The sequence below is a fragment of the Corvus kubaryi genome, unplaced genomic scaffold, assembly GCF_017639235.1.
Source record: "Corvus kubaryi isolate FWS band 111438036 unplaced genomic scaffold, C.kubaryi_AGA036_p1.0 136, whole genome shotgun sequence".
NCBI lineage: Eukaryota > Metazoa > Chordata > Aves > Passeriformes > Corvidae > Corvus > Corvus kubaryi.
The window spans coordinates 6,619,977-6,631,037 of NW_024580670.1; the positions used below are offsets into that span (position 1 = coordinate 6,619,977).

General features: G+C 44.3%; 1 protein-coding gene across 12 annotated transcripts in view; it reads left to right on the top strand.

Moving 5' to 3' along the window:
* ADAMTS9 (ADAM metallopeptidase with thrombospondin type 1 motif 9) overlaps positions 1 to 8,028 on the top strand; it is an 81,860-nt gene extending 73,832 nt beyond the window's left edge. For 2 of the 12 annotated variants that reach the window (XM_042014863.1, XM_042014870.1), the window contains exons 37-41: positions 1,397 to 1,488; positions 2,202 to 2,315; positions 2,959 to 3,063; positions 5,060 to 5,154; positions 5,453 to 8,028. In XM_042014863.1, coding sequence (XP_041870797.1) covers positions 1,397 to 1,488; positions 2,202 to 2,315; positions 2,959 to 3,063; positions 5,060 to 5,149 — 401 coding nt within the window. In that variant the 3' untranslated portion in view covers positions 5,150 to 5,154; positions 5,453 to 8,028. Of the gene's footprint in view, positions 1 to 1,396; positions 1,489 to 2,090; positions 2,801 to 2,958; positions 3,064 to 5,059; positions 5,155 to 5,452 lie in introns of those variants that run through there. The other 10 variants (XM_042014879.1, XM_042014888.1, XR_006013908.1 and 7 more) reach the window with 7 other exon arrangements.
* Positions 8,029 to 11,061: the final 3,033 nt, after the last annotated feature.

Sequence of the window (11,061 nt, forward strand, 5' to 3'; positions counted from 1 at the left end):
GTAGTACTCTAGTGAACAATATTCCTGAGAATTCCTTTTAAAAGCTGCTTTTAGACTTGGTCATCTCTTTGCTGCTTTACACTTGGAGACTGCAACTTAAGTACATCAAAGATCCTCATGTTATTTCTCTGTAAAATAGGAAAATATTAAGGCAATTGCTGGTGTATCTGCTCTGCAGAGTGAGTATTTGCATGCTCCCAGCAGCCCAGTGTATTTTGTGAAGCATTTTATTTTATTTCATTTGGTCCCCTCTTTTCAGAATGGACTCGGACACAAAGCCTAACCAGGGAGGAGCTGCCCCACTCCCCCTCCATTTTACTCTGAGAGGTGTCAGGAGATCCTAGTGCAGGGGTCTCCACCAGGGTGGGGATGCTGTTCCCAGTGGCCAGGGCAGACGAGTCTCTTGGCAGAGCCAGACCACGGGGAAATAACTTGTGTTGAGAGCTGGGGACATGGATTTGCAGTGGAGAAAGAGTGTAACTATGCAATATGAGTAACACACTGTCTCTTTTGTCATTCCTGTCAGCTGGGAGCCCATCCCACCACCAGAGACCCTGTAGCATCCCATAAGGTTATGGTTTCAGTCCCCCTGACTCCACTGCTATCAGTTTCCAGCAAATGTTTTAAAATAACATATTGTTGGGAGTTCATTCAGTAAATAGCTAAGTGGCTTTTTAGCAAATCAAAATCCTTCCCTGTAAAACGACTCTTTATCTGACAAGTGGTTTTTATCACTTAGTTTTCAAGACCTCCCAGTCTATCAATCTGTAAAAAGCTACTAATAATCTGTAAAAGCTCCTAGGTAAAGATCTCAAAGGAACCACCCTCGAGGAATTTGATACCAAATCCCTTTGAATTTAAAAAGGAGCTGGGCACCTACCTCTGTCAGGCAGGAGCTATCTCACATCCCCATCTAAATGAGTCTCAGTTACTTCAGATCCCTCCAGAGCAAAATACTCCAATTCCCTTTGAAAACCTGACCCCTGGGCTGGGGCAGCCAGGAGAGCAGAGATGTTGTTTGCCTTTGTTTAAAAGAGAGATTTAGAAGGTGCTGTAGCCTTCTTGAAAGTGGGGGATTTTTTGATAGAGAAATAAACCCCAAGTCAATGGTTCAAGTTTTGTTATTTATACCTTGTTCCTAAATCACCAACGGATTTAAACTGAGCTGTAAATACTGAGTGTAAGTGTCCTGTTAAATTCAGTGCTCATGTGCTGGGAATCACATGTGGGATGAATCAGGAGATTTAATATTAAAAAGTATAGTAGTCTTGACTTCATACATTAATGTAGGAAGCCAGCTTTGGTGAATTTAAACATTAGCAAAGAGCATGTTTACATTTATTTTGTCTCTCTCCCTGCATCTTTCTTTCTGTTATTCACCAACTCTTCTCCACAGCAACTGATTTACAGTTTGCGCGGACACATGATGGACGACCTGTCCCTTATGCCACTGCTGGGGACTGCTACAGTGCTGCCAAATGCCCGCAGGTATTTGACAAGAGCATTTAATAGGAATTGGTGCCATTTGTTATGTTCAGGCCCTCTGTTAATTACTGCTGATCGAAGCAGCCCAATTTCAGTAAGTGGCACATTCTTATCTCAGTGATCTGAAACTTTTCCCTTTGTGAAGATGGAGAAAGTGATGGAGAAAGTTCCCTTTGTGACTGTGAAGAAAATAATTTCCATTTTCCGTGTTATCAGGCCAGTGGCTGGCTAAGAGACATTCCCTAGGGCCTCAGTAAAGGAGAAAAAGAAGAAGAAATAGGCTGGGGGGGAAGAACGGGGTTTTGCTTGCATAGCTGAAGGCAGGGGGATCAGTCCATGACACGGCTTGGTGGAAATGCTTGGCAGGGAGAGCAGTAGGGAGTAGATGCTTTTTGAAAGTCTGTAGGAGACAAATGACACTGTGTGAGGGATGGCTTGCTGCATGTTCCCAGCACACCTACCTTTTGTGGGGCTGGGGGATAAGTGATCTGTTTGGATAGTCCAAGGTATTGGGTGGGCCGTATTGGCAAAGCGCATTAACAGGGAGTCACAGCAGCAGACAGCAGAGGGCAAACCTCTCCATCTCCTTCCCTCCCTGCTTTCAGAGCTGACACTTTCCTGCACAGCTCAGCGGCTTAGGAATTGACTTCTTACCTCAGGAATGCTCATAAATGTTAATAACCATCCACCTGACCCAGACAGTTTGCTCCTCACAGAAAATCAGCATTCCCAAGGCAGCAAGTGCACGGGGCAAAGCTAACAGCCATCTGGTACTGCACAGCCGTGCTGGGCTGTGGGTCAGCCTGGGGATGTGTCCAAAGGATCCCTCTGTGAGTGCAGAAATGGGCAGGACTGGAGACTGCCATGGGGGTGAAGGGAGGGCTGGAGGGTTGAGCATTGGATGCTGGCATAGTCCTTAATTTTCCATCCATCTTTTGCATTTTGAGAAAGGGTGGAATTAAATGTTTTAAAGGAATAAGCAAATGGAAGAGGAAGAGTTTTTATTTCACTAGCCTGGGGGGGGGTGGCGGGGGAGGAAGCAGTTGAAAATAAGGAAAACAAGGATATGTGTGCCCTCTCCAGTTGAGGAGGGAGCACAGTGGCTGTAGCACAACCCTGAGGTTCCTTCCCACCAGCTGCTGGAGCACGTCAGGCTCTGCAGTTTGCCATGGAAAAGCCAACAATGCCCTCAGGCGGCAGAGAAGAAGCAGTGCAAAACCGGGGTAAAGCAGTGAAAAGCCGGGAAAAAAGGCAATTCAAAAGCAATCTGAAGCCCCTCCTTCTCTGCAGCCACCAAGGAGAAGAAATTCCTAATGTGAGCCATGCTGTGATTTGTACAATGGGTTAATCATGGTCAGAGCAATAGAAAACAAGGAAAACATTGCTGCCAAGATCCTGTTAGAAAAGTGACACCGTGGTGTGCTGGGAATCTGGAGCACGGCATTTTGGGATAACCAAATGTTTGTTTTTTAGGGTCGCTTCAGCATAGACCTGTACGGGACAGGCCTGTCCCTAAGGGGAACAGCCAAGTGGCTCTCACAAGGGAATTATGCAGTGTCAGAAATTCAGAAATCCCCAGTAAGTTGTAACTTTAATTATGGCTATACCTGCTCATCAGAAGTTTTTAATCGCCACATTGTCATTCATGGCAACATCTTCCAATAGAGACTAACAAAAAAATGAACATCTGACATTAAAGTGTTGCATGTAATTGTAGTGGGGCGAGGCCCTGGTGGGTTTGACTTGATCAGAGTTGTTGCAATTAATTAGTGAGCCTGATTAACTGTGAAGCTGAGAGCACTGAGTGCTGTGGGGCAGATATATCCTTAATTAGTTGCCTGAGATGTCCAGCATGAAGTGTGCATCACAGAGAAGGGCAGCAGGACAGAGTCAGGACTGCAGAGCAGGGTTGGACCTGCAGATAGGGTCTGGTGCCAGGCAGACCCCTGAGTAGGAATTGTTCCCAAAACATCGTGAAAAAGTGTGGAGGATGTGGACCTTCCTGCTGGTCTGGTCTGGCTTTATCTCCTTGGGAGAGTCTCAAGTCACCGGAGTGCTGCAGGGGCACCATCCCTTGTCACTGCCTGTGGCTCTGCTGGCTGGAGCCTCAGGGTAAGCCAGGCAGCCCTTCACAATCACTCACAGCCAAATTTGTACTTGTACTGCTTGATTTGCTTGCCTGTTAACACCTCCTGCAGTCACTGTGTGCCTTCACTCTGTTGCTCCTGTGTCATATTATGAAATTGTAGAAACCCAGAATTGCTTTTTTGGCTGTTACTTCATGTGAGTCATCCCAATTGCCGGTTAAAACTCTCCAAAGAAGGTCACCATAATCATTTAATAAACAGCAATTTGCAAAACATCCTCTCCTGTACTGCTTTCAGTCTCCCTGGCTCTGGGGAGCCTGAGTCTCCTCTGTGCTGGTGCTCTTAGAGGAGAATTGATGCTACTGGTCTGACCATGCTACAGGTGGAAGAGGACCAGCACAGGCCCTGTCTGTCAGTTCCAGCAGGTGCTTTTCTATTCTTCCCTTCTGAAAGGAGAGAAGTCAACTTTGGGGTTGCAGAGAACATCATGGCTGGCAGAATTAAAACAAACTTTAAGGAGCAGGGCTGCTCAAAAATTCTCCATCACCTGGTGGCATCTGTCAAGTGCTGTTCCAAGGGTGTAACTGCCTGCAGGAGCAGAAGAAAGAATTGTGTAGCAAGAAGAGATGATAGCAGCCTGCTGCAGTCACAGATCAGTAATGTCAAGGGCAGGGTGGAGCTCATTTAAAAATAAATGCTTTGTGCAAGCTTGTTGTATGCTTAAGTCCAGTTTTCTGGTACTAGAGGGTTGAATTGCCCTCAAGGACTGTCTGTCCATTGTAATGACCAACAGGAGAAAGGCTCTGCAGAGTGAGATAAGGAAGGCCAGATGGAGGCATTGATCTCCTGACTCAAGTCCAGAGTTGCAGCCCGCTTGCTGGGCTCACCTGGAGACCAGGTCGACCTCAGGACCACTCCATATTTTCCCCTTCTGGCTGTGGGATGGGGAAGAGGGTTGGCACCTCAGCAAGTGACATCACCTCACCCCATCACTTTCCCTCCTCTCTTGTCTCTGGAGCCACTCCAGGACTTTCCCTTCCAGGTGGATGTTTCCTAGTATTGCCTGCAAATACGCTTCCCATGCCCCTCCCATGCTCAGGCAGAGCTGAGGAGTTGTTACTGTCCCAGAGTGGTTTTGCTCTCACTTGAGCCAAGTTTTCTACTCATTACTGTTATTCACTGTGGAGAAAGCAGATATCCTTGAGATATCCTCCAAATGGCCTTCTCTGTGGGCAGCTTTCAATTTAATAAATCAAAACTACCCTTCCCTATTTGTGTCCACAATCTGACCTGGTAGCACTAAAGAGAATTACATTTGTGTGTATTTGAATACAGTGGTGATTTTGTAGATTGATTTAGGCGTCATTTGTTTTCTTTCCAAGCCATTTTCTATTAAAAACCCTGGCTCAAGTAACCCAGATCTGGCCCTTCTGCAGCATGGAATTCCTGAGCTCTTACTGAGCTGTTATTTTTGATTTTGCCTGCAGGATGGTACCAAAGTAGTAGGAAGATGTGGTGGTTACTGTGGGAAGTGCACTCCATCATCTGGAACAGGCCTCGACATTCAGGTGTTATAGCAATGGTGAGTTCCCAGCTGCTTCTGCATGAAGGAAAATCTTCCCCAAAATGCCCTGAAGGAGCAGATCAGGCCATCCTTGCAAAAACACATTGAGTGCATTGGTGACAGCCACCCACCCCACAGAGCATCCTGGTGGGATCCCCTGCTCCCCCAGTAACCCTTATGGTTACCACACTGTCGCCTGGAAACACCTTCCCACCTTGCAGGCACCCACGTTTGCCCTGCTCTTGTGCCAGTTTCTCTAGTGACATATTCCAGAGGCCAGGATGACTCTAATGTGCACCTTTTCTGTCTTTTTCAGGTTGTCTGGGAGCAGCCAGTGGAGATGAGAGATGGATGAAGGATAGTGATGCAATACCTCTGCCTTCCACTTTTATATCTGTGTATATGTGTATATAGATCACATATTCCTAATGTACAGTTTAATATTTATGTTTGGGATTATTTATTTTGATTTAATATTTTTGTATGTAAAATCATTATATTAAGGCTGCTTTTACTATTTTTATTTTTTATTGTTAAATCCTGCAGTCGTAAACCACTGCATTTTGCGTACTCTACATTATATGTAGCATTATGACAAGTGATACTTTATTGTCACTGTATTCAGTTGTTTACTTTCAATCAGTAATTTTCCTTCCGTTATGGGCTGCTTTGGCCCTCCACGGTGCTACACAATCTGCATAGGGGTATTTTTGGCATTTCAATCTGTCTTTATGCAAGGAAAATAGACAAGATGTGCTTAAAATTTTATTTTTAGGGATTAGGCTGACAGCACTCAAGGAAAACATGACAATGAATACAGTGCTAGTTGCATTAGCAATCTTTATATTTTAGGTATGTTTTGAATTTCACATGACCTCTGTAGCCAGTGCTAAAAGTACTGGTTTGGTGCTAACATGATATTTATTAATGCTCTGTAGTTTTAGTTAATCCAGTGCCTTTATCATTGAAGAAGGGAATAAAGCAGAAAAATTGTCAGGGAATTCAAATCAGTCAAGATCTACCCCAGGTTTAGGATAATTCCTGTAGATGGATCTTCAGCTTAAGCCCCTTTTTCTTAGGGTTCTGAAGTGAACTCACTTTTTTAAAAAATGTATCTTTGTCTCCTAATTGCATGTGCCACTGTGCTTCCTGACTCCATCTGGAAGCAGGGTATTAACTCATCCCAGACAGGCTGATCAGGCCATATGTTTCCCTGGGCTGTGTGCTCAGAAGAGATGTAGTTTCTTACAGACTTTGTTACAAAATCCTAGTGTGCAGCTGAAAGCATCCCTGTGGTGTTCCCACCCCATGGGGCTGGTGAGGACCATGGGCACAGCACGCCCAGGGATGGGGACAGCACGCCCAGCCAAGCCACCCCTTCTCTTGGCCAGGGGACTCCACTGCAGGTACTTGCAGCATTTCCCCAGCTTCCTACTCACTCCCCAGCCATCTGCAAAGGGAGGCTTTGCTGCCTCCTTTCAACAAGATCACTCTGTACCTACAGATGATTCTGCCCCCCCTTCAAAAGCAAGCTGCTCTACGCCTACTTCTGTGTTGCTTCGGATCTTCCTGATAAGGCATCTGTGCTCCTTGCCTCTCCTCATACCCATGTACAACCAGACATTTACTGTTGGCTTTTTTTAAATCAAACTGAGGAGCCATCTCCCTTAGGTGTGGTGGCTCCTGCCTGTATACAGCCGGTAGCACGCTGCTCTTTCACCAAGCTTCGTAGCACATTGAAGGGGGGTGATGTGACCGGATTATTGTTGTAGTCTGTGACTATGTCCCTTATCTCTTTCTCCACAACTTTACTTAGTGATAGGAGGATGCTGCCCTTTCACCTTACATGTCAGGGCAGCCAGGGCACAAAGTACAAGGAAAGGAGGCTTTTCAGCACAAAATTGCCACCAGTTTGGAAAACCAGAGAGGCTTATCTGGATAACTCTTTCCATTTTGGATGCAAGCAGGTACCAAATGCGACCTTGGGATCTTGTGTGAGTCTTTCACAGAGCTCCCCAAAGGATGTATAATCAGTCTGTTACAAAACAGTTGGATCAATGGTGATAAATGATCTGTTCCCTGGATTCATAACCCATGTATGTGCTGGGCTGTGTTCAGCCTTTAGAGTGAAACCTGTCAGCCTGACAATCGGGGATCGATGCATTCCTATCAGCTGGGACACATCTCACAGGCGAGCAGGGCTGTGTTACAGCCCAGCAGCTGACGAGCTGGTGAAGGAAAGGGGAAAAATGGAAAGAGAAAGAGAAAAAAGGAGAAAGAGAAAGGAGTAATAATGGAATAGTGATTTTCCTAATGATAATTGCTTTTGTGTAACTATAGTAGGGGAAAAGGGAAAATTGCACTATGAACTTTAGAAAGAAACAGTGCTTAGAAAGTACAGGCATATTATATTTTCTCTAATGAAGTGAATGGCTATTTATAAAAAGAAATACTATTTTGACCTGTACGCATTCATTTCTACCGTATAGTTTCAGAGCAGCTATTAACAGAGCTAGAAAAACCTAAAAAATATGAAATAAACTACAAGGGAAAAAAATGACAGAGCACGGATCCTGTGGTTCCTTAATGATCATCATTAAGTAGAGCAGATTTTGAGGACCAGAGACAATAGACATTCCTTGTTCAGGAAACAACGCTGGGTTTTGTATATCAATGCCATTATTTTTCTACAAACTGGGGTCTTTTTTTGCAAGGACTTTCCTGTACAATGTTTCTTTTCTTTCTGCTTATACCCAAAAGGAAATGAAAAGATCTGTAAGACATGTCTTTATGGTCTTGCTGCATTTGCCATCGTATTTCAATACGTGTGTGCTACTATAGAGGCAAAATACTTTGTACACTAGGGAATAATACATTGAATGGTAAACAGTCTTTTCTGTGCTGGTGTTTATTTCCAAGGTTTGGGTTCCTTGTTTGATTGTCCCATGCCAAAGGAATCAGGGATGGGAAGAACGTTGCTTATATGGAGCCCTGCCCCAAATCGATGTTGGAGTCTGTGGACCAGGGACCACCTTGGAGAATGGCTATGACCATCCACTCATGTCCTGCTAGTTGGAGAGAGTGATGCTCCCAAATTTCTGTCCAGAGAGGACTGCCCCAAGGTGCAAAATATACACAAGCACATCTCAGAGGTGCCCCATGCGTTGTTCAGATATGTCTGGTGACTGGGTGGTGCTGCCTTCAAAGACCAGGGACATCCTTTGCCATAGGATATAAGGGAGATAAACAGTTCATTTTGCAATTGTTTTTGAAGGGTGAGCTGGGATAATGGGCCTGGTCCATACCACTTATGGAAAGTGCTATGGAAAGAAATGTGGAAAAAAAAAATCAACTTTTCTAAATTGGAGAAAATAATATCAAATATATGAGAAAATTCAGGCAGGAGAAATTTGGTTTAAAAGGAAGCAATTGTAGGGACCACCTCCCAGGATGTCAATCAAGTGTTGAAGTGCAACCAGTCTTACAACACCACTGCCCCAGATACTGCAGGTGAGAGTGAAGAAGTTGCAATTTCTGTCCTCCCTTGTATGTTCCTCATGCTTTGTCTCAGAAAATGCTGCCGATCTCTTAGTGCTGGCAGCTCCAGCCTTTTCCAGCTTCTATGTTTTCCTCCCTTGTGCTGTCTGAAACACTGTCAGATGGAGAAAACAGAACATGCAGTATTTCAAAAGTTCAAATCTTATTTTAAATTATCAATCTCTTAAAAGTGTCTTTTCTATCATTTATCCTTAATAAATGATTACAAAGACTTTAAAAGTGAGCTGCTGTGGAATGCATATACAGACCTTGAATTGTATTTAACCTTCCAGCTGAGAGGAAAGATGTGTGCTAATGTCTTTACAAATAGTGAAGGTACGGGTGTTAAAGTCTTTAAAATGGGTCTTAATGTCTCTACTGACTTTGGGCAGCAGGTTGTTGCAGAGCCCAGACAGTTTGACTTCTGAAATAGGCATGGGTCTGCAGAAGCCCGAACTTCTGAACTTTGGGGTAAAACAGTAGGTTCAAGGGGGTATATGTGGTAGGCGGTTCAGGAAGGCTGTACCTTCCTAGTACCTCACCCAGTGGGGAAGGGAAGAGGGCAGCATGCGACCGGGAGTTTGGGATAAAAGGGAGGCTGTGCCCTCCAAAATCCCGAGGGAGAAAACCTCGCAGGTGCGTGCCCCGGCGGACTCCCTCCCTTTATTCAAATAAAGTTGAAGGACAACTCTGTCTCCTTTTTGGACATAAACCTTTGGCGTTTGTGGATTTTCCTGACAAAGCCCTGTATAATGAAAGGTCGTTTTAACACTTTCAGTGCTTAGGTTCTGTGTGCTTAATGCTGAGGTTCTATGACAATTGCAGCGCTCTTCTTCAGCCTCGTTGTGCAGCTTCAGAGACAGAGGTGATTGCTTTCTCTCTTTGGCCTTCTGCCCCAATGATGGGCATTTTTCCTGTATAGAAAAATAAAATGCATTTTGTTGAAGGCTGTTGGAAAGGAACGTCACAAGGAATTAGTCCTAAATCAGGACATTTGATTCCTTTCCTTCCTTTCTTCATAACCTCACTTTGAAATTCATATTGAAGAGTGAAGAGAGGCTTGGTCTACTGTGTCTTTCCAACACAACTCCTCAAACAGATGATTGAGGGCTGACTCAGAAGAAAGCATTCTGTCAGGGGAAGAGCACTTCTCCCATTACCAGGCAAAGGCACAGAAATTCAACCCAACCCAGGAGTCATTAACAGCTGAAGTGGCTCAGCTCATGTGTTAAGTTCTCCCATCACTTGAACTCTTCAAATGGAGAACTCTTTCAATCAGGTCGTTGTAAGAGACGTGTTTGAGTTCATCCAGAAGTCACAACCCTTTGCAGTGCTGGTCACGTAGTGGGAGGGGATGAGTCCCTTTGCGGTACAAATTCCTGGAGGCAGCTCTCCGGCTTGCATTGAGAAGGAGGAAGAAGCTGATGACCAAAAGTGGTGCCTGTCAGTCTCGCTCCAATATTTTCCAAGTATTTTCGCCTGTGAAGTGATCCAGGCAATTGGAATTGTAGCCTTCCAGAAGCAGATTAGTTGGCAAGTTTTTGACCTCTCTTTGCAATAGCGAGATGAAGAATGCTAAGAAGCATTCTTCTTATTTCAGCCTTCATAGAAGAGTCTGAATTTCCACTTCAAAGCTGGCTTAATTTTTCAGCTATTTTATATTAGCAAACATAAAGTACAGATTTGGGAAAAAAAAAAAAAACGAAGAAAAGAAGGATAGTATTTTGACCTAACCCAAATGTCTGTTATACTTCATTTCCTGGGGAGGTTTCTTTTGTTTGTTTCTTCCAATTAAAAAAAAAAAAAAACAACAAAAAACAAACCAAGAACAACAACAAACCTGTGAGTTTCTCCTTGAAATTACTTATGCCTCTCTCTAGTTATAAATATTGGTTCTGAAGTGTTTGGAGATGTGATCTGTTGACTGTAAGTACAAGAAGATCTGATGTAGGTACCATTTTAAGCAAGGGAAGGTAGAAATGCATTTCTCCTTTGTGAAGCTGATCCAGGTCCTTCAAGGCAGGATATGAAGTGCAGAGGCTGAGGCCATGGCCATCAATCCATTTCCCCCATGAAAAACTCAGTTCTGCTGGGAGCAGAATGGTTTCCACATTACATCTCCTCACAGACTTGCACATGCCTGACTCTAATGCTCAGTCTGAGCTGCCAGCAGCAAGATCAAGCTGCAGCTACTTAAACATTTGTTGGTAGTCAGTGTCTCCATTTCTGAAGAGAGAGCATGAGAAGAAGAGCCAGAAGTCTGGAGTAATCTCTGAATACAAAACCCTTTGTATGTGGGACAGAGGGTGCAGGGGGAGGCAGGGTTCTGCATATTCTCTCTCAAAACCATTACTTGGCTCCATTCATATGCTTATAATTTCTTCATCC